Source organism: Loxodonta africana, chromosome 8, assembly GCF_030014295.1.
Source record: "Loxodonta africana isolate mLoxAfr1 chromosome 8, mLoxAfr1.hap2, whole genome shotgun sequence".
In the NCBI taxonomy this organism is placed as follows: Eukaryota; Metazoa; Chordata; class Mammalia; order Proboscidea; family Elephantidae; genus Loxodonta; species Loxodonta africana.
The window spans coordinates 120,199,236-120,224,133 of NC_087349.1; the positions used below are offsets into that span (position 1 = coordinate 120,199,236).

Sequence of the window (24,898 nt, forward strand, 5' to 3'; positions counted from 1 at the left end):
ACACACCCCAAAACTACAAAGACAGACTCTGGAGGTGGAAGGGATGACTGAGGGATTGTGTTGATGAATGGGTATGATCATCTTGTTTGAAATGTGAATTCGCAGGTCAGAGACAGTCATAACATTATTAAATTTACACTTATTTGCGTAATTACTAAGTTCACATTTGAGTACGTGTATACAACCCACGTTAAATTGTGTTAAGGAGCTATTAGTATTCATTCAGTGAAGTTGATTGTGTACTTTTGAGTGTAGTAAGTAGTAAGCAAGTATTTACTGAATGTGTTTTATATTCTCCAGCAGCTGTACTGGTGATGTGGATCTACAAGTAATGGTCTTTCCCCCCTGGATGCTTAGTATAGTTCAGAAGATGGAACACAGAAAGTAATAGAGAACTGTGCCAGGCCAATTATGTCATAGAGCCCTTGGTGCTACCATTGGAAGGAAAGGAATATAAATGATGGTTGAGAAATCAAGGTTTTGTAGGGGAGGCAGGATTTTTGGTGGGATTGAAAGAGTAGTTAGCTAAGCATTGAGACTGTAGGAACTGGAAAAGTCCAACGTTTGATAAGTCTCACGGTTATCTAGGGCTTTACAGTTTGTAAAGCGCTTTTCTGTGTTACCTCCTGAAGCCTTACTGTAAGCCAGTGAAGCAGGTTGGTCAGGTATTACTTTCCTCAGTGTCTAAATGAAGAAATAAAAGCTTAGGCTGTTTGAGTAACTGCCAAAGGTGATATGGTCAAATGAGGGGTGGGGATTGGGCTCAAAAGGAGTTCAGTTTCAGAACTGAAGCCTATTCCTTATTCTTTTCAGTGGCTGTCTTAGTTATCTAGTGCTGCTATAACAAAAATACCACGAATGAGTGGGTTTAACAAACGAATTAATTTTCTCACAATTTGTTGTTGTTGTTAGGTGTCATTGAGTTGGTTCCAATTCATAGCAACCCTATGTACAGCAGAACTAAACACAGTCCTCTGGTCCTGCACAATCCTTAAAATTGTTGTTATGTTTGAGCCCATTGTTACAGCCACTGTGCCAGTCCATCTTGTTGAGTGTCTTCCTCTTGTTTCTGGCAGTCCACGGTATATTCAGTATTATTCACCAGCACCGTAATTCAAGGTATCACATTCTTCTTGCGTCTTCTGTATTCATTGTCTAGCTTTCGCATGCATATGAGGTGATTGAAAACACCATGGCTTGGGTCCTTAGTCCTTAAAGTGACATCTTTGGTTTTCAACATTTTAAAGAGGTCTTTTGCAGCAGATTTGCCCAATGCAGCATGTTTGATTTCTTGACTGCTGCTTCCATGGGCGTTGATTCTGGATCCAAGTAAAATGAAATCCTTGACAACTTCACTCTTTTCTCCGTTTATCATGATATTGCTTATTGGTTAAGTTGTGAGGATTTTTGTTTTCTTTATATTGAGGTGTAGCGCATACTCAAGGCTGTAGTCTCACAGTTGAGGAGGCTAGAAATTCGAATTCAGGGTGCTGGCTCTAGTGGAGGTCCTCGTCTCTTTTCAGCTTCTGCTTCTTGGTTCCTTGGTATCTGTCTTCCTCTATCCTTGCTTGTTTCTCTGTGCCATAAACCCATTGCCTCAGAGTCGAATTCTGACACGTAGCGACCCTATAGGACAGAGCAGAACTGTCCCATTGGTTTCTTAGACTGTAGTCTTTACAGAAGCAGATTGCCACATCTTTCTCCTGCGGTAGCGACCCTGTAGGACAGAGTAGAACTGCCCCATTGGGTTTCTTAGACTAACCTTTACAGAGGCAGACTGCCACATCTTTCTTCTGTGGAGCAGCTCATGGATTTGAACCACCAACCTTTTGGTTAGCAGCCAAGCACTTAACCACTGTACCACCAGGGCCCCACCACAAGTATAAAACCCAGTGCCGTTGAGTTGATTCCAACTCATAGTGACCCTATAGGAAGGAGTAGAACTGCCCCATAGAGCTTCCAAGGAGTAGGGGTTGGGATTTACAACACATATTTTTTGGGGACACAAATCCATTACATTGTCATATGTGCCATCTGAATGATCAGAGAGCTATAGGAGATAGTTTTTAGCCCTGGTGGCATAGTGGTTAAGTGCTATAGCTGCCAACCAAAAGGTCGGCAGTTCAGATTCACTAGGTGCTCCTTGGAAACTCTATGGAGCAGTTCTACTCTGTCTTACAGGGTCGCTATGAGTCGGAATCGACTTGACAGCAATGGGTTTGGTTTTTTTGGTATGGCAGTTTAATGCTTTTATGTAAGTCTTGGCATTTGATCTTCATGATGTCCCTGTGAAATTATTATATTATTATTTGGTGTTGTTGAGCTGCTTCCAACTCATAGTGACCCTATGTACAACAGGAAGAAACACTACTGGGTCCTGCTCCATCCTCACAATCATTGTTATGCTTCAGCACATTGTTGTAGCCACTGTATCAGTCCGTCTCCTTGAGGGTCTTTCTCTTTTTCTGCTGAAGTAGATAAGGTTGTTTTTATGTGGCAGATAAGGCACTGGTTCAGCAAAGCTAAATGACTTTACCAAGAACGCACAGCTAGTTCATCATAAAGCTGGAACTTAAAACATTTTTTCTAATTCCAAACTTTTGTACTCTATCATTTAACCATTCTGTGGTAGGGTGAGAGCACTTTTGTCTAAGGTGATTGAAAGTTACATTTGTGGAATACTTGTATGTACTGGAAACCCTGGTGGCATAGTGGTTAAGCGATACAGCTGCTAACCAAAGGGTCAGCAGTTCGAATCCGCCAGGCACTCCTTGGAAACTCTATGGGGCAGTTTTACTCTGTCCTATAGGGTTGCTATGAGTCGGAATCGACTCGGCGGCACTGGGTTTGGTTTTTTTTTGCGTATGTGTGTACTGGTTATTAGATTTTTTTTTACATTTTGGGCTGTTACTTATTTAATCCTTACCCTAACCTGAGAGGCTGGTCTTTATCCTTATTTAACAGATGAACTGACAGAGGTAGTAGTTCATTCATTCATTTATTCTGTAACTATTTATAAGACACCTCTTATGTTTCAGCCCACTCCTTTAGGTTGAGACTTGGTGACCAATTTAATGAAGTGGTAGAGGGGGAGAAGGTCAGAAGAAGGGGAGAAGTGATTTAAAAATGCTGCAAGGTTTCAAAGTTGGATGATTAGAATAATGATAGAGCATTAACTGGAATGTCACTTGGGTTTAGGGAAATGTTTAGTTTTACACAAGTTGAGTTTGGTCTTGCAGACAGGAGTCCCTGCACTGTAGGGAAGGTATACCTTTGTGGAACAATTACAGTTCAGGGCTCAGAAACGCTAAGGGAGACGTGAGTGGTAGGGAGATGGGAGGTAAATGAGCAGGGTGCTAAATTTAAAGGAAACCAAGGGAATAGCGTTTCCAGGAGTTGGTTAAGAGAGTATAGTGTTTTCTGGAAGTGGTACTCAACCATTAGAGTCACCTGAAGAACTTTAGAAAAACACACATTCCCTGGATATTTTGGTTCAAGGATCAGGGTGAAGTCTGGGAATCTATTTTTTTTAATCCTGTTGTTGTTGGTAGGTGCTGTCAAGTCAATTACAACTCGTAGCAACCCCATGCACAACAGAATGAAATGCTGCCTGTCTTGAGCCATCCTCTTAATCATTGCTGTGTTTGAGCCCATTGTTGGAGCCACTGTGTCAGTCCATCTCACTGAGGGTCTTTCTCTTTTTCTCTGACCCTCTGTTTTACCAAGCATGATGTCCTTCACCAGAGACAGGTCCATTCTGATAACATGTCCAAAGTATGTGAGATGAAGTCTCCTCCTTCTTGCATCTAAGAAGCATTCTGGCTATACTTCTTCCAAGATAGATCTATTCATTCTTTTGGCAGTCCATGGTATATTCAGTATTCTTTGCCAGCACCGTATATTCAAAGGCATCAGTTTTTCTTTGATCTTCCTTATTCATTGTCCAGCTTTCGCATGCATGTGAGGCAATTGAAAACACCATGACTTCGGTCAGGTGAACCTTAGTCCTCAAGTTGACATCTTTGCTTTTTAACACTTTAAAGAGGTCTTTTGCAGCAGATTTGCCCAATGCAATGCGTCATTTGATTTCTTGACTGCTGCTTCCATGGGTATTGCTTGTGGATCAGCAGTACCGAAAGGAACTGCCAGAAATTCAAGACGGATTTAGAAGAGGATGTGGAACGAGGGATATCATTGCTGTTGTCAGATGGATCCTGGCTGAAAGCAGAGAATACCGATACTTCTTAGGTCTTCCTTATTCATTGTCCAGCTTTTGCACACACAAGAGCTGTTTGAAAATACCGTGGCTTGGGTCAGGCGCACCTTAGTCCTCAGAGTGACTGCCTTGCTTTGCTTTTTTAATCCTGCAGAGCCACATTAGGCTGGGTGCTTGTAAAGGTGATTTCCATGTTTGCCAGGGTTTCGTTGTGGGGGTGGGATATTAAAATATTGAATGAGATTAAGTGACTTGGTATTTGCACAGCAAATAGGTCCTCCCCTAAACCCCCATCCCTACTCGTCTGCCTCTTAGGTTTTCTTTCTCTGTTCCTGACCAAATGACCTAAGACCTATGAGGCCTAAAAAGCAATTTGGCCTTTTGTTGTGGGTTTCTGGGAGCCAGACAATCAGGGGGCCAGATTCTTACTGTCTTAGTTACCTAGTGCTGCTGTGACAGAAATACCACACGTGGATGTCTTTAACAAATGGAAGTTTATTCTCTCACAGTCTAGGAGGCTAGAAGTCCGAAGTCAGGGTGCCAGCTCCAGGGGAAGGCGTTCTCTCTCTGTTGGCTGTGGAGAAAGGTCCTTGTCATCAATCTTCACCTGGTCTAGGAGCTTCTCAGTGCAGGGACCTGAGTCCAAAGGATGTGCACACTCCTGGCTCTTCTTTCTTGGTGCCATGAGGTCCCCGCCCCCGTCTCTCTGCTCCCTTCTCTCTTTTATATCTCAAAAGAGATTGATTTAAGACACGACTTAATCTTGTAGATTGAGTCCTGCCTCATTTACATTGTAGAGGTAGGATTTGCAACACATAGGAAAATCATATCAGATGACAAAATGGTGGACAGTCACACAATACTGGGAAATATGGCCTAGCCAAGTTGATACATATTTTGGGGGTACACAATCCAATCCATGACACTTAAGTCTCAGGTGGCATGATGTAATCTGTCATGACCAGGTGGTCAGACTGATAAAAACTCTGAGTTCTAAGGCTCAGATGAAACTTCCTGGTTGATAACCATGCATAGGAGGGGGAACACATCCATCTTTGTAATGTGGGAGCTCTACACTGTGATCTGTCTTAGACCTCACCCTATGTGTCTTTTCGTTTGTACCCTTTTTGGTTGTAATAAATCTGTAACGAGTATAGTATGCTGTCCACGAATTCTGTGAGTCATTTCAGTGAATTGTGGTACTCAAAGGAGTGGTGGGGGCAGGCTGGTCTGAAGCGGAGGGAGTTGTGTGGACTCTTGAGCTTGTGGCTGGTACCCTGAGGGGGTAGAGGAAAACCCTAAATTTTGGGCTGGCTGGTTTGAAGTGAAGGAAGTTGTGTGGACCCCTGAGCTTGCAGCCAGGACCTGGTACCCACTGACCCAACCACAGGTGGCTGGGGATGAGAGAGAGAGAAGGGCTGCATGGGCAGCTGGAGTCTGAACTGAACAGGGAAGGGAAGCTGAGATTGCCATAGACACAGCTGGTGTGTGGAGTTGGATCTGTTGTCTGGCACACAATTTGGCTTCAGAAGGAGATGATTTCAGTCTTTCTGGACTGGTTTGCGTAGACCAATTATTGTAGCCACCTGGCTTGAGGTGGGACGTTTGGAGGTCTCTTCTGAACATCAGCAAAGAGGATTTGGATGAGAGTGTTGGTCTACTGCACTCTAGAACTTGAAAGCTTTCCCCTTATATTTTGGGAGTAGACTATTGGTATAGTGTAAGTCTTCTCACACTTGCCTCCGGATTATTTCTAAAGATCTGTATGCACAGCTTGAAGGAACTTCAGCAGGTTGAAAATTTCTTTGAAGTCTCAGGTTGTCTTTTTTTTTTTTTTCCTGTATTCCATTGTTGGTGAAAGTTTACATAGCAAATTAGTTTCCCATTTGACATTTTCTACACAAATTGTTCATTGACCTTAGTTCTTGTCTCATAAAAGAGGGATCATACAATGTTTGTGCTTATGTGCTTGACTTATTTCACTTAGCATTATACCCTTCAGGTCCATCCACGTTACAGTATGTTTTGTGGACTCATCATTGTTCTTTATGGTTGTGTAGTATTGCATTGTAGGCATGTACCGCAATTTGCTCATCCATTCATCCATTGATGGGCACTTTTGATTTTTTCCATTTAATTGCTGTTGCGAATAAAGCAGCAATGAACATAGGTGTGAATATGTCTATTTGTGTCATTATTTTTAGGTCTCTAGGGTATATACTAGGGAGTGAGATGGCTGGATCACAGGATAATTCTATGGTTTTCCATAGTGGTTGTACCATTTTACAGTCTCATTAGCAATGGATAAGGGTTTCAGTCTCCCCACATCCTTGCCAACATTTGTTGTTACCTGTTTTTTTTTTTTTCAATTAGTGCCACTTTAGCTGGGGTAAGATGGTATTTCATTGTAGTTTTAATTTACATCTCTCTAATAAAAAAAAAAAAAAATTTTTTTTTTTTAATGGCTAATGACACCAGGATGGCTGAGTGGTTAAGGCGTTGGACTTAAGATCCAATGGACATATGTCTGCATGGGTTCGAATCCCAATCCTGGTAGGTGGCATGGAAACCCTGGTGGTGTAGTGGTTAAGTGCTACAGCTGCTAACCAAAGGGTTGGCAGTTCAAATCTGCCAGGCGCTCCTTGGAAACTCTATAGGGTTGCTGTGAGTCAGAATCGACTCGATGGCATGGGGTTTGGTTTGTGTTTTTTTTTTAATGGCTAATGGGAAACCCTGGTGGTGTAGTGGTTATGAGCTATAGCTGCTAACCAAAAGTTCGGCAGCTTGAATCCACCAGGCACTCCTTGGAAACTCTATGGGGCAGTTCTACTCTGTCCTATAGGGTTGCTGAGTAGGAATCGACTCGATAGCAATGGGTTTAATGGCTACTGATCGTGAACATCTCTTCATATATTTGTTGGTTGCTTGGTTGTCCTCTTTGGTGAAGGTTCTATTCATGTCCTTTGCCCATTTTGTGATTGGATTGTTTGTCTTTTTTTGTTGAGTTGTTGGAGTTTTCTATAGCTTTTAGAGATTAGACCCTTAATGGATAAGCTGGGTAAGTTGTTTCTGAAGATTTTTTCCCAGTCTGTATAAAGTCTTTTGATGAGCGTACGTTTTAAATTTTTATGATGTCTCATTTATCTGTTTTGTCTTCTATTCATGCTGCTGTTGTAATGTTTATTATCCTATTGTTTACAAAAGATTAGGTCCCATAGTTTTCTTTGTATGTTTTTTTCCAGGAATTCTATGGTTTTAGGTTTGATGTTTAAGTCTTTGATCCCATTTTGAGTTAGTTTTTGTATTGGTGTGAGGTATGGGTCCTGTTTCATTTTTCTGCAGGTAGATATCCAGTTTTGCCAGCACAATTTGTTAAAGTGACTGTTTCTGCCCCACTGAATGAACTTTGACCTCTTGTCGAAAATCACTTGTCCATAGATGTTTGGGTTTGGTTCTGAGTTCTGAAATTTATTCCATTGGTCTGTGTGTCCATTGTTAGATCAGTACCAGCCTGTTTTGATTACAGTGATTATATGTTTTGATAGCATGGAATGTGAGGCCTCCTACTTTGTTTTTTTTTGTTCGTTTGTTTTTTGTTCTTTTTCTTTGGTATTACTTTCGCTATTCAGGGTTTCTTTCCTTCCCATATGAAGTTGGTCATTAGTTTTTCCACTTCAGTAAAGAATGTTGGGATTTTATCGGGATTGCGTTATATCTTTGTATTGGGATTTCTTTAGGTTGTACTGACATTTTCACTATATTAAGCTTTCCAATCCATAAGCATAGGCTGTCATTCTCTTTTATAGGTCTCTTTTAGTCTCACGTAGTAGTGTTTTATAATTTTCATTGTGTAAGTCTTTTTTGTCCCTGGTTACGTTTGTTCCTAGGTATTTTATCAATTTGTAAATGATACTGTTTTTTCATTTCTTTTTTGGAGTAGTCTTTGTTATTGTAGAGGAACCCAGCTGATTTTTGTGTATTGATCAGCCAGCAATGTTGCTAAATTCTTCTATTAGTTCCAGCAGTTTTCTTGTGGAATCCTTAGGGTCTTCTATGTGTAGGATTATGTAATCTGCAAATAGAGATAGTTTTACTTCTTCCTTTCCATTTCTTTTTTTTTATTTCTGTTTCTTATGTTCGTGGTTTTTATTTCTCTTTATTGTCTTACTGCTCTGGCTAGGACTTCCAGTAGGATGTTGAATAAGAGTGGTAGTAACGGGCATCCTTGACTCGTTCCCATTCTCAAAGGGAAGGCTGTCAGCCCTTCTCCATTGAGTATAATGTTGGCTGTTAGTTTTGTGTATATGCCCTTAATTATGTTGTGGAATTTTCCTTCTAGTCCTCTTTTGCTGAGTGTTTTTATCAGGAAAGAGTATTCAATTTTATTGAATGCATTTTCTGCATTGATTAATATGGTCATATGGTTTTTTTCCTTTGTTTTATTTATGTGGTGGATTACATTGATTGATTTTCTAATGTTGAACCACCCTTGTAATCCTGATACGAATTGTACTTGGTCATGGTGTATGATTTTTTTGGTATGTTGCTGCAGTCTGTTGGCTAGAATTTTGTTTAAAATTTTTGCATCTATGTTCATAAGGGATATTGGTCTGTAATTTTCTTTATTGGGATGTATTTTCCTGGATTAGGTATCAGGGTTATGCTGGCTTCATAGAAAGAGTTGGTAACGTTCCTTCCTCTTCTGTGTTTTTGAAGAGATTGAGTAGGATTGGTGTCAGCTCTTCTCTGATCGTTTGGTAGGATTCTGCAGTGTAGCTATACAGTCCTGGGTTTTTTTTTTTTTTTTTTTAGGTGACATCTTCAATCTCTTCCTCTATAACGGGTCTGCTTGAATTTTTTACCTCTGTGTTAGCGTGGGTAGATAATGTGCTTCTAGGAATTCGTCCATTTCATCTAGGTTTTCAAATTTGATTGAGTGTAATTTTTCTTAGTGATCGGTTATGATCTTCTTTATCTCTGTTGGATCAGTTGTAATGTCACCAATTTCATTTCTTAATTTGGTTATTTGCCTCTTTCAGATTTTTTTTTTTTTGTTAGTCTAGCCAATGGTTTGTCTATTTTATTGATCCTTTCAAAGAACCAACTCTGGTTTTGTTAATTCTTTCAGTTGTTTTTCTATTTTCAGTTTCATTTATTTCTGCCTGATTTTTATTATTTCATTTTTGGGGGGTAGCTTTTGGCTTCTTCTGCTCTTCGTTTTCTATTTGTTCAAGTTACTGGTTCAAGTTAATGATTTTGGATCTTTCCTCTTTTTTAACGTAGGCATTTATTGTTATAAATCTCTCTCTGAGTACTGCTTTTCTGTGTCCCAAAGGTTTTGATATGTTTTCATTTACTTCTATGAATTTTTTAATTTCATTTTTGATTTCTTCTATGACCCAGTGGTTTTTCAGTAGTGTATTATTTAGTTTCCATGTATTTATTCTTTTTTTCCTTATTTATGCTGTTGTTGATTGCTAGCTTCATATCATTATGGTCAGAGAAGATACTTTGTGTGGTTTCATTCTTTTTTAAATTTGTGGAGACTTGTTTCCCAGCATATGGTCTGTTCTGGAAAATGATCCATGTGTGCTGGAGAATGCATATGCTCTGATGCTGGGTAAGATGTTCTCTATATGTCCATTACGTCCAGTTGGTTTAATGGTTTTATTTCAGTTCTTAATGTCCTTAGTGATTTTATTTTTAAATGTTCTGTCTGTAATTGAAAGTGGTGTGCTGAAGTCCTTTACTGTTATTGTGGAGTTGTCTATTTCTCCTTTCATGTTAATAGGTATTTGTTTCATGTATTTTGGTGCATTGCTGTTAGGTGCATATTTGTTTATTTATTTATTTAATTTGTAAAATTTGTTGTACAACAATTCAACAGTTTCTGCCTGCACCGTTAAGTGATATTGATTACATTCCTCGAGTTGTGTAGCCATCCTCGTCTTCCTTTTCTGAATTGTTCCTCCCCCATTAACTTCAGGGGATGTTTTTGGTTTAAGGTTTAAAGATTATCTCAGGGCAATAGTTCTCGTGCTTCATCCAACCTCCATGGCTCCAGAAAGTCTGGAGTCTATGTGGTTTTTAAATTCTGTTCTGTATTTCCCACCTTTTGATCAGTAGTCTTCTATAGAATCTTTGATCAAAGTATTCAGTAATGGTAGCCAGCACCATTCAGTTCTTCTGGTCTCATGGCAGAGGAGGCATCTGCTCATGGAAGCAATTAGCCACACATTCTGTATCCTCATATTCCTGCTCTCTTTCTTCCTCTGTTGTTCCAGGCAAATAGAGACCAATTGTGTCTTGAATGGCTGCCTACAAGCTTTTAAGACCCTAGAGAGAGAGACTGTTGCTCTTGAGTTGATTCTGACTCATAGCAACCCTATAGGACAGAGTGGAACTGCCCAATAGGGTTTCCAAGAAACCACTGATGGAGTCAAACTGCCGACCTTTTGGTTAGCAGTTGAACTCTTAACCACTGTGCCACCAAGGCTCCACCTTCTATAGAATCTTTGATCGAAACATTCAGTATTGGTAGGTGGGCACCATCCAGTTCTTCTGGTCTCGTGGCAGGAGAGGCAGTTGTTCATGGAGCCAGTTACTACACATTCCATATCCTTCTATTCCTGATTCTCTTTCTTCTTCTGTTGCTCCAGGCAAATAGAGACTAATTTTTGTTCCTTGGATGCCCCTTGCAAGCTTTTAAGACCCCAGGTACTACACAATGAACTAGGATTAGAACAGAAACACTAAACATGTTAATAGGACAACTAACTGGGATGTCCTATGAAACCATGACCTTAAACATCTAAACCAAGAAATCAAATCCCATGAGGATTTTGACTGTACATAAGCAGCCTCAGCAGCTCCTCTTTTTTTGTTGTTATAAACATATCTATCACACAGCTTTTGCCAATTCAGCTTTTTAACAGGTGTACAACTTATTGACAGCAATTACAGGAATCAACTGTGCAACTCTACCTGTAATCAATTTGCTGTTTCCATCACTATTAACAACTTCTTTTCCTGTCCCTCCTTCCCCTGGTAACCATTAATAAACTTTGTTCTTTATACATTTGCCTTTTCTTGTCTTTTTATGTAAGTGAGGTCATAACAATATTTGCCCTTTTGTGATTGACTTATTTAACTCAGCATGTCTTCCAGCTCCATTCATACTGTAGCATGTATCAAGACTTCATTTGTCTTACTGGCTGAGTAGTATTCCATTGTATGTATGTACCACATTTTGTTTATCCATTCATCTTTTGGGGGACATTTAGATTGTTTCCACCTTTTGGCTATTATAACTAGTGCTGCAGTGAACATTGGTGTGCAAGTCTCTTTTTGAATCTCTGCTTTCAAGTCTTTTGGGTATATACCTAGGAGTGGAATTGCTGAGTCATGTAGTAGTTCTATTTTTAGTTTTTTGAGGACTTGCCATACTGTTTTCTAAACGGCTGTACTGTCGTGCATCCCACCAGCAATGGATAAGGGTTCCAATTTCCCCACATCCTCACCAACATTTGTTATTTTAATATTTTTTTTTCATCTTAGCCATCCTACTAGGAGTGAAATGGTGTGTCACTGAGGTTTTGATTTGCATTTCTCTGATGGCTAATGATGCTGAGCATTTTTTCATGTGTTTGGTGGCCATTTGAATGTCCTGTTTGGTGAAATGTCTACTGAAGTCCTTTGCCCATTTTATGATTGGGTTGTCTTTTTGTTGTTAAGTGCTGAAGTTTTATGTATATATTTTGGTTATTAGATTCGTGTTGTATGTATGGTTTCTGAAGATATTCTCCTAGTCGGTAGCTTCTCTTTTCACTTTTTTGTAAAGTCTTTTGATGAACAATATTTTAAAATTTTTACGAGGTACTGTGTGTTAGAATTTTCAGATGTGTTATGGGGGAGTCCTCACTGTTGCTCTGCTTTTACGGAGTTACGGTGAAGATACGGGGTGTCAAGGAAGATGAGCAGCTATGAGGGCAAAGGATCCGAAGTGTCGTATACATGGATGTGAGTCAGCGAGAGAGATATGAGTCAGGGGTTCAGGTTATCTGAAAAAGGAGAAGTGGATGTGGTATTGTTTCTAGTTTTTAACCTTAGGATTTTATTTATTTTCTCTGCCTAAATCTCCTTTTATTGTTTAGTGCTTCCTGTGTAATATTTTACTTTCTTGCCCAGGACTCTGGGCAAGTTACTTAATGTTTCTAAACATTATTCTCATCTTTAAAATGTCAGTGTTATATTTCTCAAAGGACTTTTGTGGGGGTTTTGAGAGAAAGTTTGTAAACACACTTGGCGTAGTGTAGTATGTCAGTACCCTTCTTTCATCCTTTTCTCTTGCTCGATGCACGGAACATTCTTACTTAATATCTGTCCGCATTTCAGTTCTTTGGAATCAGACTTTTCCAGATTGACCTGTCAGCTTTTCCTAACCCCTATGAGGAGACCAGAAAGCCTGGTGGCATAGTGCTTAAGAACTATGGCTGCTAACCAAAAGGTCAGCAGTCCCAATCCACCAGGCGCTCTTTGGAAACTCTATGGGGCAGTTCTGCTGTGTCCTGTAGAGTCGCTATGAGTTGAAACCAACTCGACAGCAGTGGGTTTGGGTTTTGATGAGGAGACCATTGCTTCAGCTGTGCAGGATTTCTTGCTATTTCTCGATGACCTGACTTCTTCAACCTGGGCTCAGCTTTTTCCTCAGAATGGCATTTCTTCCTGTAGTTTCCTCAGGAAGCTCTACCTTTCATTCGAAGATTAATTCAGATCCCATCCTTCCAAGAATCTTCCTTAGATTTTTTTCACCAGAAATGCTCATTCCCATCTTTGTAATCTGACAGGGTACTGCAGAGTTCATCACAACCCTTCTCTTATCAGAGTTCTTCATGTGTGGGTCTGCCTGGGCTTCAGGTGTTATGCGTTGTAAGAATGCATACAAAATGCCATTTACATGTGCACAGTTTTGGTGGAGAGGTTCCAGAACTTTCATGGTGGTGGCTGTGTTAAGGGCCTTTGGTTCACCCATGAGAATTTTGAGTGCTTAGAGGATAGAAGGCTTCATTTTAATTTATTTTTTGCACATTGTAGGCACATAGTAGGTGTTTGCTGAATTAGATTCTCAAGCTTTCTATGTCTCATACCTTTCCTTAGCCCTCACAGTGTGGGCAAGATAGAAGCTCTATAGTAAGCTTGGTTGTATGGATTGGTGGTGGATTGAAGTTCAACTAAATTTTCATCTTCCTATTTTGAGTCTGAGTTATTGATGCCTTTGCAAGTCAGAGCATTAGGGCAGTTTGTTCCTTTGCATTGTGTACAAGGCTGTTCTGGGGCCTGTAAAGATAATGATAGGTAAGACCATCTAGTTATGCATTTTTTAATCTAGAAAGGTGGACTCAGGGTATGTAAATATTGTGAGCCTTGGTTTGTGAATTTTTTGATTTTGGAACCCTCCTGTTAAAGATTGTATTCATAGCAGCTTTTGGCAGCGTTGAAGTGCATTTTCATTTTGCCAGTGGGAAAACTTTTTGGTCTAGAGAGAGTACAGTGATTTATTCTAGCATAATGAACGGTTTGTGATGGGGCTTGTCACCACTGGTCCTTTCTACTGGTTTTTAATTCTTTGCCAGATTTTACTACATTTCTGTAAGAATGTGTGGTGGAGTACTAGACAGATGTACTGATTGCTGGATTGCTGTTTGATTTAGGTATTCAAAACCTTTGACCACATGGCTCGTCAGGATGATGAGAAGAGGAGAAAAGAACTTGAAGAGAAAATGAGAAGAAGAGAAGAAGAAGAAGCAAAAGCTATAGCAGCTGCTGCAGCTGAGAAGGAACCAGTGCCGGTCCCAGTTCAGGAAGTAGAGATTAATTCCACCACAGAATTGGATGGGCCTCAGGAAATGGAGAAAGTACACTCTCCAGGCACCCAGAGTGCAGTGCAGGAGGAGACACCCAGCTCGGCGGAGGCAGAGCCTCCAGGAGCAGTTGGTGGTGTTGCTGAAGTCCCTAGGGAACCACTAGATCTTCCCAAGTAAGAATTTCTGCTTTGCAGCTTCCTGTTTTCCTTTTTTAACAAAATATTTTATTGTGTTTCAGATGAGAGTTTATATAGTAGGTGAGTATTTTCTTTTTTTAACGAAATATTTTATTGTGTTTAAGATGAGAGTTTACATAGCAGGTGAGGTTCCCATTTAACATTTACACACAAATTATTGAGTGATACTGGTTACATTTTTCGCAGTGTGTCATTATTCACATTCAGTCTGTTCTAGTTGTACCGTTTCAGTACTCTAGTACTGTTTGCTTATCCTCTCGTCTGTGCTTTAGAGTGATTTTTGACCATTTGGTCTCCCACAGTTAATTTTTTTTGAAAAAGAAACTCATTATTCACAGGTGATATTCTTTATTTTACGATCTAATCTGTCATTTCCTTAACAGATGACCCGAAGGGATAATTTTGGTTTAATGCTTAAAGTGTATTTTAGGGTGATAATCTGAGGGCGTCTTAAAGTCTTAACTGGTCCAGTAAGTCTGGACGTTTTAAGAATTTCAGTTCTGTTCCATATTTTTCTCCCATTTTGTAAGGATCCGTGTTGCGGCCCCGATCAGAATGGTTGGTAGTGGTAGCCAGGCACCATCTAGTTCTTTTGGTCTCAGGGTAGATGACGCTGTGGTTCATGTGGACTATTAGTCCTGTAAACTACTTTCTTCCCTGAGTGTCTGTTTTTTTTTTCTTTCAGATGAGTAGAGACCGATAGTTGTATCTTAGATGACTGCTTGCAAGCTTTTTAAGACCCCAGACACTAATCATCACATTGCAATGTAGAATGTAGACTTCATGAACTATATTACGTCAAATAACTGAGTTGTACCATGAGACTGTGGTCCTAAGTCTTTGAATCCTAGAAACCAGGGTTTGTCTAAGAAGTATCCTTACCTGTTTCCCCTATATGGTTTGTTATGTACATGGCTATGCATGTATGTGCACGCATACCTATATGTACATATGCATACATATATACTCACATATTCATGCTTATATACTTACATGCCTATACATGTATTTATGTAACCACACCCGTACTTTTTTGGTTGTTGCTGGTGTTGTTTCCATATTATACTTGTCATATCATTTACCAGAGACTTCTTTATTTATTTTTCTTTTTTTAATTTTTATTGTGCTTTAAGTAAAAGTTTACAAATCAAGTCAGTCTCTCATACAAAAATTTATATACACCTTACTATATATTCCTAGTTGCTCTCCCCTTAATGAGACAGCACACTCCCCTCCACCCTCTATTTCCATGTCCATTCAACCAGCTTCTGTCCCCTCTGCCTTCTCATCTCCCCTCCATACAGGAGCTGCCTGCATAGTAGTCTCATGTGCCTACTTGATCCAAGAAGCTCATTCCTCACAAGTATCATTTTCTATCCCATAGTCTAGTCCAATCCCTGTCTGAAGAGTTGGCTTTGGGAATGGTTCCTGTCCTGGGCCTACAGAAGGTCTGGGGACCATGACCTCCGGGGTCCTTCTAATCTCAGTCAGACCATTAAGTCTGGTCTTTTTATGAGAATTTGAGGTCTGCATTCCACTGCTCTCCTGCTCCCTCAGGGGTTCACTGTTGTGTTCCCTGTCAGGGCAGTCATCAGTTGTAGCCGGGCACCATCTAGTTCTTCTGGTCTCAGGATGATGTAGTCTCTGGTTTATGTGGCCCTTTCTGTCTCTTGGGCTCATAATTATCTTGTGTCTTTGGTGTTCATTGTCCTTTGCTCCAGGTGGGTTGAGACCACTTGATGCATCTTAGATGGCCGCTTGCTAGCATTTAAGACCCCAGGTGCCACTCTCCAAAGTGGAATGCAGAATGTTTTCTTAATAGATTTTATTATGCCAATTGCATTAGGTGTCCCCTGAAACCATGGACCCCAAGCCCCTGCCACACTGGCCTTGGAAGTGTTCGGTTTAGTCAGGAAACTTCTTTGCTTTTGGTTTAGTTCAGTTGTGCTGACCTCTCCTGTATTGTGTGTTGTCTTTCCTTTCATCTAAAATAGTTCTTGCCTACTATTTAATTAGTGAATACCCCGCTCCTTTCCTGCCTCCCCACTCTCATAACCATCAAAGAATATTTTCTTCTCTGTTTAGACTATTTCTTGAGTTCTTATAATAGTGATCTCATACAGCATTTGTCCTTTTGCAACTATTTCACTCAGCATAATGCCTTCCAGATTTCTCCACGTTATGAAATGTTTCACGGATTCATCGTTGTTCTTTATATGTAGTATTCCGTTGTGTGAATATACTATAATTTATTTATCCGTTCATCCGTTGGTGGGCACCTTGTTTGCTTCCATCTTTTTGCTGTTGTAAACAATGCTGCAGTAAACATGGGTGTGTATATCTGTTGGTGTAAAGGCACTTATTCCTCTAGGATGTATTCCAAGGAGTGGGATTGCTGGATAGTATGGTAGTTCTATTTCTAGATTTTGAAGGAAGTGCCAGATCAATTTCCAAAGTGGTTGTACCATTTTACATTCCCACCAGCACTGTATTAAGTGTTCTGGTCTCTCTACAATCTTTCCAACATTTATTATTTTGTGTATTTTGGATTAATGCCAGCCTTGTTGGAGTGAGATGGAATCTTATGGTAGTTTTAATTTACAGTTTTCTTATGGCTAATGATTGTGAGCACTTCCTCATGTATCTATTAGCTACCTGAAATGTCATAGCCAAAAACTTTTTCCCAATCTGTAGGTAATCTTTTTACTCTTTTGTCACTAAAGAAGTGACGTGCCTATCGATATCCTTTGCCCATTTTTTAATAGGGTTATTTGTCTTTTTGTTGTTGAGGTTTTGCAGTATCATGTAGATTTTAGAGATCAGGCGCTGATTGGAAATGTCATAGCCAAAAACTTTTTCCCAATCTGTAGGTAATCTTTTTACTCTTTTGGTGAAGTCTTTGGATGAGCATAGGTGTTTGATTGTTAGGAGCTCCCAGTTATCTAGTTTCTCTTCTGGTGTTTGTGCATGTTAATAATGTTTTGCATACTGTTTATGCCATGTGTTAGGGCTCCTAGCATTGTCCCTATTTTTTCTTCCATGATCTTCAACCATTTTAGATTTTATATTTAGGTCTTTGATCCATTTTGCGTTCGTTTTTGTGCATGGTGTGAGGTATGGGTCTTGTTTCATTTTTTTTGCAGGTGGATATCCAGTTATGCCAGCACCATTTGTTAAAGAGACTGTCTTTTCCCTATTTAACTGACTTTGGGCCTTTGTCAAATATCAGCTGCTCATATGTGGATGGGTTTATGTCTGGATTCTCAATTCTGTTCCATTGGTCTATGTACCTGTTGTTATACCAGTACCAGGCTGTTTTGACTACTGTGGCGGTATAATAGTTTCTAAAATCAGGTAGTGTGAGGCTTCTCACTTTGTTCTTCTTTTTCAGTAATGCTTTACTTATCCGGGGCATCTTTCCCTTCCATATGAAGTTGGTGATTTGTTTCTGCATCTCATTAAAAAATGTTGGAATTTAGATCAGAATTGCATTGTACCTCTAGATGGCTTTTGGTAGAACAGACATTTTTACAATGTTAAGTCATCCTATCCATGAGCAAGGTATGTTTTTCCGCTTACATAGATCTCTTTTGGTTTCTTGCAGTAGTGTCTTATAGTTTTCTGTATATAAGTCTTTTACATCTCTGGTAAGATTTATTCCTAAGTATTTTATCTTCTTGGGGGCTGCTGTAAATGGTATTGATTTGGTGATTTCCTTTTTGATGTTCTTTTCGTTGATGTAAAAGAATCCAACTGATTTTTGTATGTTTATCTTGTATCCTGGTACTCTGCTGAACTCTTCTATTAGTTTCAGTAGTTTTCTTGAGGATTCTTTAGGATTTTCTGTGTATAGGGTCATGTCATCTGCAAATAGAGAACTTTTACTTCTTCCTTACCAATCTGGATGCCCTTTATTTCTTTATCTAGCCTAATTGCTCTGGTTAGGACCTGCAGCACAGTGTTGAGTAAGAGTGGTGATAGTGGGCATCTTTGGCTCCTGATCTCAAGGGGAATGCTTTCAGACTCTCTCCATTTAGGATGATGCTGGATGTTGGCTTTGAATAAATGCCCTTTATTATGTTGAAGAATTTTCTTTCTGTTCCTATTTTGCTGAGAGTTTTCCTCCTGAATGGGTGTTGAAGTTTGTAAAATGCCTTTTCTGCATCGATTGATAAGATCACGTGGTTCTTGTCTTTTATTTATATGATGGATTGCATTAATTGTTTTTCTAATGTTTAACCATCCCTGCATACCTGGTATGAATCCCATTTGTTCATGGTGAATTACTTTTTTGGTATGTTGTTGAGTCCTATTGGCTACAATTTTGTTGAGGCTTTTTGCATCTAAGCTCATGAGAGATATAGGTCTGTAAGTTTCTTTTTCTGTGGTGTCTTTACATGTCTTTACAGGAGCCGCTTCTGTCCTGAGTTCCCTAGCTTAGTGGAGCTGGCAGATTGTCTTTTACCCCAACCGTGAGTTTATTCCTTCTCCAAGGCTGGGAGAATGGCTCAGGGCATACAGTAGGGCCTATTTCACGCCCAGGGAAATTGACAGCCACTGAAGCCAGCTTGGGGGCTGGGGACACAGAATATACTCAAGTAGTTAGATTTTACTGAGAGCGCCATTTTTCTCTGGTTCTGGAGGTGTGCGTAGGCCGTGCGGCTTGCTGTCTCCCTGAGGAAACCACATCCAGAATGCCGCTGCCAGCCCTGCCGTGGCGGCTCCAGGGAATGGTGCCCGAGGTTTCCCGGTGATTCAGGTCCGGCAGCACCGTACCACTTCTGAACCTCTCTCCTGCCCCCTGCTGTTCTGTCCGTTTTCTAACTTCACCGTTGGTGTTCAGGGCTTATAGCTTGTCATAAATATAATTGTTTCACTTGTTTTTTCAGATCTTTGTTGTAAGAGGTGTCACTGGAAGCGTCTGACTACTCTGCCATCTTGGCCCTGTCTACCTCTTTTTGCTTATATACTTCGTAGTGACGTCATTTTCCTTGGTCAAGCTGTGTGCATTTCACCCATGTTCAATGCTACCTTTTCTGTCTCCAGAGCTAACAAATGTCTACTATTTCGAGAGTGCTTCCCCTCTGCCTGTCTCTGGTAACAATGAATGTGCGTTGGCCTGTGTATATATATGCTTTTGTCATCTTATAAAAGTGTGATCATAGAATATTTGTCCTTTTGTGATTGACTTATTTCACTCGGCATAATGTCCTCCAGATTCATTGATGTTGTCAGATGTTTCAAGGACTCATCATTATCTTTATGGCTGCTAGTGTCCCATTGCATGTATGTAACACGTTTTGTGTATCCATTCATCCATTGATGGGTTCTCAGGTTGTTTCCATCTTTTGCTATTTTGAATAATGCTGCAGTGAACATAGGTGTGCATATTTTTATTCATGTTTCTGCTGTTAGAGCTCTAGGGTTATACCTAGAATTGGATGGCTTGATCATAAGTTATTTCTATTTCTAGCTTTTTGAGGAAGCGCTATACCATTTTCCGTAGTTGTACCATTTTGCAATCCCACTGCCAGTGGATAAGTGTTCCAGTCTCTCCACAACCTTGCCAGCATTTGTCGTTTTCTGTTCTTTTTTTTATCAGTACCATTTTTGCAGGAATGAGATGGTATCTCATTATAGTTTTGATTTGCATCTCTAATCGATACAGTGACAACGGGTTTGTTTTTTTTTTTTTGGTAATGACAAATGATAGTGAGCATATTTTCATATGTTTGTTGGCTGCTTGAATATCCTCTTTGGTGAAGTGACTGTTCATGTCCTTTGCCTGTTTTTTAATTGGATTGTTTGTCTTTTTGTTGTTGAGTTACAGAAGTTTTCTGTGTATTTTAGAGAGTAGACCTTGTCAGGTATGTCATTCCAAGGGTTTTTTCCCAGTCTGTGGGTTCTCTTTTTACTCTTTTGATAAAGTCTTTTGTTGAGCATGCATATTTAATATTAAGGAGGTCCCAGCTATCTAATTTGTCTTCTGTTGCTCTTGCATTTATGGCTGTGTTTGATAATCTGTTCTTAAAAAAAAAACAGGTCTCATAGTTTTGTCCCTATGTTTTCTTCCAAGAACTTTATGATTTTGGCTTTAACATTTAGGTCTTGATCCATTTTGAGTTAGCTTTTGTGTATGGTGTGAGGTATGGGTACTGTTTAATTTTTCTGCATGTGGATATCCAATTTTGCCAGCACCATTTGTTGAAGAGACTGTTCCTTCCGCATTGAGTGGCCTTTGACCCTTTGCCGAAAATTAGTTTTCTATAGATGGATATATTTATTTCTGGGTTCTCAACTTTATTCAACTGGTCTTAGTCTATCATTGAACCAATACCAGGCCTTTTTGATTAGTGTAGCTGTATAGTATGTTTTAAGGTTGGGAAGTGTGAAGCCTCCTGCTTTGTCTTTCTTCAGTATTGCTTTAGCTATTTGGAACCTCTTTCTTTTCCATATAAAGCTGGTGATTGTTTTTCCATTTCAGTAAAGAATGTTGTTGGTTCGGTTAAATTTTAAACTCAGTGCTTTGGCATATGTAAAAACGGAATGTGAAAGACCATCTTTTTCCTTGTCCAACCTTTAGCTATACCCCAGGGCCTTCTAATGAGTGTCCAACATAGTTTATTTTATAAAGTGTAGATCTGGGGTTCTGCTAATTCAATAACTCAGGGTCGTTATTCTTTAGGTAATGCAGAAGCACTGCGCATTGTGGGGATCCTGTTCCAAAAATCAGTTACCCCATCAATAGGTTCTTACATTGCTAACTTTTCTGATTTTTCCAGTTTGCCGCACATGGGGGCAGTTTTACTTAGTGTTGGATGTGATGGCAGACACTCCCTTCTCTTATTCTGCAATATAGTTGCGTCACATGCTTACTCTGATTTAAACAAATTCAGCAGATGTGCTGGGAAAAAATGAAATATGATAATTAAAAATCTATTTGTATTTTACGTATGTATTTTTATTATAAGCAGTTCATTATTATATACAACACAATATTTTTTTTGTTTTGTGTTGAAGTACAATTTATGTAACAGTACAATTCACTCTTTGGAGTATAGTTCTGTAATTTGACAAATACAGTCTTGTAACCACCACCGCAGTCAAGATACAGAACAGTCCCAACAACCCTCAAATCCCATTGTGTCTTTGTAGTCGTTCCCTGGGTCTGTTTCCTGCCCTAAAGTGTTTGCAGTATACACTTTCATTTATATATAATATGTACGGGTTTGTACACATACAGCCATGCGTATCATTTTTTGGGGTGATTTAGGGGCTATTTGAGGGAAATTTTAATTTGATGTAATTTTCCCATCACCATAAATTGATGTGCTTCCTGATAGTAAGTTTTAATTGCCTTAAGCTTCATTCTTGCTCCTGCCCTGCTATCAATGCCAGGATACTTCAGCGAAGATCAGAAATGCCCTCCTGCCCCTACTGCTTAAAGTGTCCCGGTTTTATTCTTTAAAGTAGAGAGAGTTTGGGTACACACATTTTTTCCTGTTTAATCAAGATAGCATTTGAGAATGTGCTTATATTCTTCAAGGAAACCTCACCGTTAAAGGGGTTGTCTCTGGTAAAGATGTGAAAATGCTACATAAAGTCTTTGATGTTTATATTGTACTTAGTCAAGTGGCCAGTGCGCAAAGGGTTTCTCATGAGTTTTGTCTAGGGAGCTGGGCAGCTTTTGGAAATGTTCGTACGCAAAATCTACAGCATCTTAAATTGTTGCTAAATTAGGAACCTATCAGAAGTTACCTGTTCGATTAGTGGATTCTGTTGCGTTTCGTTGTGGCTCTGGTGTTGGTTTTGCTCAGGGGCACAATCATGTGTTGAGTTCTTGTGCTGCAACAAACCCCCTTCATAGCTCGTGCAGGTCAGGGCTTTCTACCTTCAGGTGTTGCTGTAGGTAACAGAATGATAGCATTGTGCTTGCCTGTGCTAGGATGTTGACTGTGAAAACAACCACAAGAAAATCTCTATAAGGCTGGGCTGGTTCTGTGCCTTTCCCACAAACAGGGTTCTTTAAAAAAGAAAAAAAAAGGTAGCATCCAAGGATGTAGATTATTGCGTGGAAACGTTTGTCTTTGTTCTGAGTGCTGGAACTGGGTGTTCTTTTTTGTCCATGTATAAGGAAAAAAGCGCTGTAATGGTGTTGGTGCTGAAGGAGCAGTGCTGTGGACCTGGGCTCAGCCAGGCTCAGCACTGCAGCCCTGGACAGGGAAGCAGGCTTAGAAGTAGCAGCAGCAGCAGGAGAAGAGAGTATTAGGTATCTACTTAAAATATTAACCACTTCTGGTAAACGCTGTCAGAACACAGGCATGCTAGGAGCTGTTAACTTTGCTTCCCCTCAGGAGTATTACCAGGGGGCTCTGTTGTACTTTCTCTTGTTTTGTGTGCTCTGACCTTGGGTCCAGCTGTTACAGGGATCTGGTACTCCTTGGGAAGGGAGTGGCATAGTTTGAAAGAGGAGCTACAGGTTTCTTGATAGCACGCTTAGCAGATAATCTTTGTCGTGCTTCTCTTTATCAATCTCTATTAGCCCCAGCATGTGTGCTGTTGTCGCTGTGTTCACTGTCTTCAAAGCCTGGCCAATCTCGCCTCATCAGCAAAGCTTTCTGAGTACTTCTGTGCTTCTGTTCTTCCCCCAGCAGTTAAACCCACCTCCTCTGAGCCTGTATTTCATTTTACCCTGTCTGATTGTAGCTGGCTCTTCCTATCTCCTTCAGTGTTGAGGGGTAGAGGCTTTTCAGCCTTTCTCACCTCCCAGCCCTGTGTAAAGTAAGCATCCCAGTGTGTGTGTAGCTACATTTCTTAGAGGCTTTCCTTTGGTCTTGCTTGCCCATCTGCCATGGTATGTGCCCCTTGGGGTGCTTTCAGGTGTGCTGTCAGGAGAGTAGAGTAGCCTGCTTTACATGCAGCGGCCTTCTCTCTGGTGCAGCCGTGCTGCCTGGACAAAGTTGGGATTCCTTGGTTTGTCTTTAAAATCCTTTGATGACGAAGACTTTTCAGGTATCCATCCCAAGAGGCCCCTTTCCTTAGTAAGGTCATGTGGGCATAATCTGAGTACCTACCTCATAGGCTTGTGGTGAGAATTAAATGAGGTAAATACTTAAAACATGCTTAGCATGATCAATGGCACCTAGTATACATTCAAGTAGGTGCCACCTTTTATCACTAATATTACTTTACTTAAAAAAGTTTTTTTCATTTTTCTTTCTGATTATGTTTGAAAAATTAAGTTGAGTGGTGGATTTTTTTTCTTCTTTATACACTTGTCTGTATTTTCTAAATATTGTTACATAATATTTAGAAAATACAGACAAGTGTATAAAGAAGAAAAAAAACCACTCAACTTAATTTTTTAAGATATTTTCTTTAGTTTTATATACACACACATGCGTGCACACGTGTTTATGTATGTATTTGTAAAATTTTATTACAATCTCTCTGTCTCTTTTTTGCTTAACACTGCGTTCTTAGTGGAGCACTGGTGGCACAGTGGCTAAGAGCTCAGCTGCTAACCAAAAGGTCAGCAGTTCAAATCCACCACCTACTCCTTGGAAGCCCTATGGGGCGGTTCTGCACTGTCCTATAGGGTCACCATGAGCTGGAATTGACTCGACAGCAACGGGTTTGGTTTTTGGTTTTTTATATCCTTAGCATTACCTCCATTCCTTTTAGTGATTTTGAATTCATGTTGTACACTCTTCACTGTTTTATGCCTGAAGTGGTTCTTGCTCTCAGACAAGGGTGCCTGCTGTATATTAGATACCGAGTAGGAATAGTAAGTCGAATGCTGCCTTTGGTTGCCTACAATTCAGTAAAACCAAAGGATGGAGGTGTGTCTGCCTTTACCTCCTTAGGTTTTGTTCAGTTTTCTTTGGAGCCCACCTGGGGATCGAGTCTTGGTATGCCTGGCTGAGCCTCTGTTCCCAGTCTCTTCTTGTGCTGTAGCTGCTGTTTCACCTTCTGAAACGTAGTGGTGTCAGACCTCGCCTAACTTCAGCAGGAGGAGAGAGAATTACCGTCATCAGCACAAAGCTGATTTCTGTGAGGTGGAGGTCAGACATTGCCTCCACTCTCCAACCTTTCTACCAATTCTGACACCAAGCCATCCTCCCCATAGCACACTCTCTTTCTCTGCTGGGTTGGATAATTTGTTGCAAGGGCCACACAGAACTCACAAACCAGTAACAGGCTAAACTTGGGATCAGAGTCAACTTGGAAGTAACAGGAAAAATTCAGGAGACAAGATACAGACAGCTCTCACCTCCTCCTTAGCTGTGCCGGCCAGCAGGCCGCTCTTATCAACCCGGCCTCTGCCACTAGGCTGTACTCTTCGTCTGGCTTCTGCCACCAGGCCTTGCTCTCGGCTTCTGCCTTACTTGGGCCAGTGAGACACCCCACTCCACCAAGCAAGCCTCCTGCCTCAGGTGCTCAGCTCTCTTGCTTTGTGGGCCGGGAAACTCACCATAGCCATCTGATCCCTGATTCCCGCCACAGTGCGATAGCCAGTTGTGCTGCTGCTGTACCATCTCGTGCTGTCTCTCGCTGTCTTCAGTGTTACAGCTCTCTTTGTCTCCTGGGTTTAGGAAGTTCTCAGTGCAGAAACCCTGGGT

The 24,898-nt window shown here is 40.4% G+C and overlaps 1 protein-coding gene and 1 non-coding gene across 4 annotated transcripts in view; both read left to right on the forward strand.

Annotated features, from left to right (window-relative positions):
- Nucleotides 1–24,898, forward strand: part of NUDCD3 (NudC domain containing 3) — a 193,960-nt gene that overhangs the window by 1,024 nt on the left and 168,038 nt on the right. For all 3 annotated transcript variants that reach the window (XM_023558591.2, XM_023558590.2, XM_003418608.4), the window contains exon 2: nucleotides 13,927–14,252. In XM_023558591.2, the coding sequence (XP_023414359.1) occupies nucleotides 13,927–14,252 (326 nt within the window). The remainder of the gene's footprint in view (nucleotides 1–13,926; nucleotides 14,253–24,898) is intronic.
- TRNAL-UAA (transfer RNA leucine (anticodon UAA)) lies at nucleotides 6,690–6,772 on the forward strand. Its single transcript has one exon. It is a non-coding gene; the product is annotated as a tRNA-Leu (tRNA).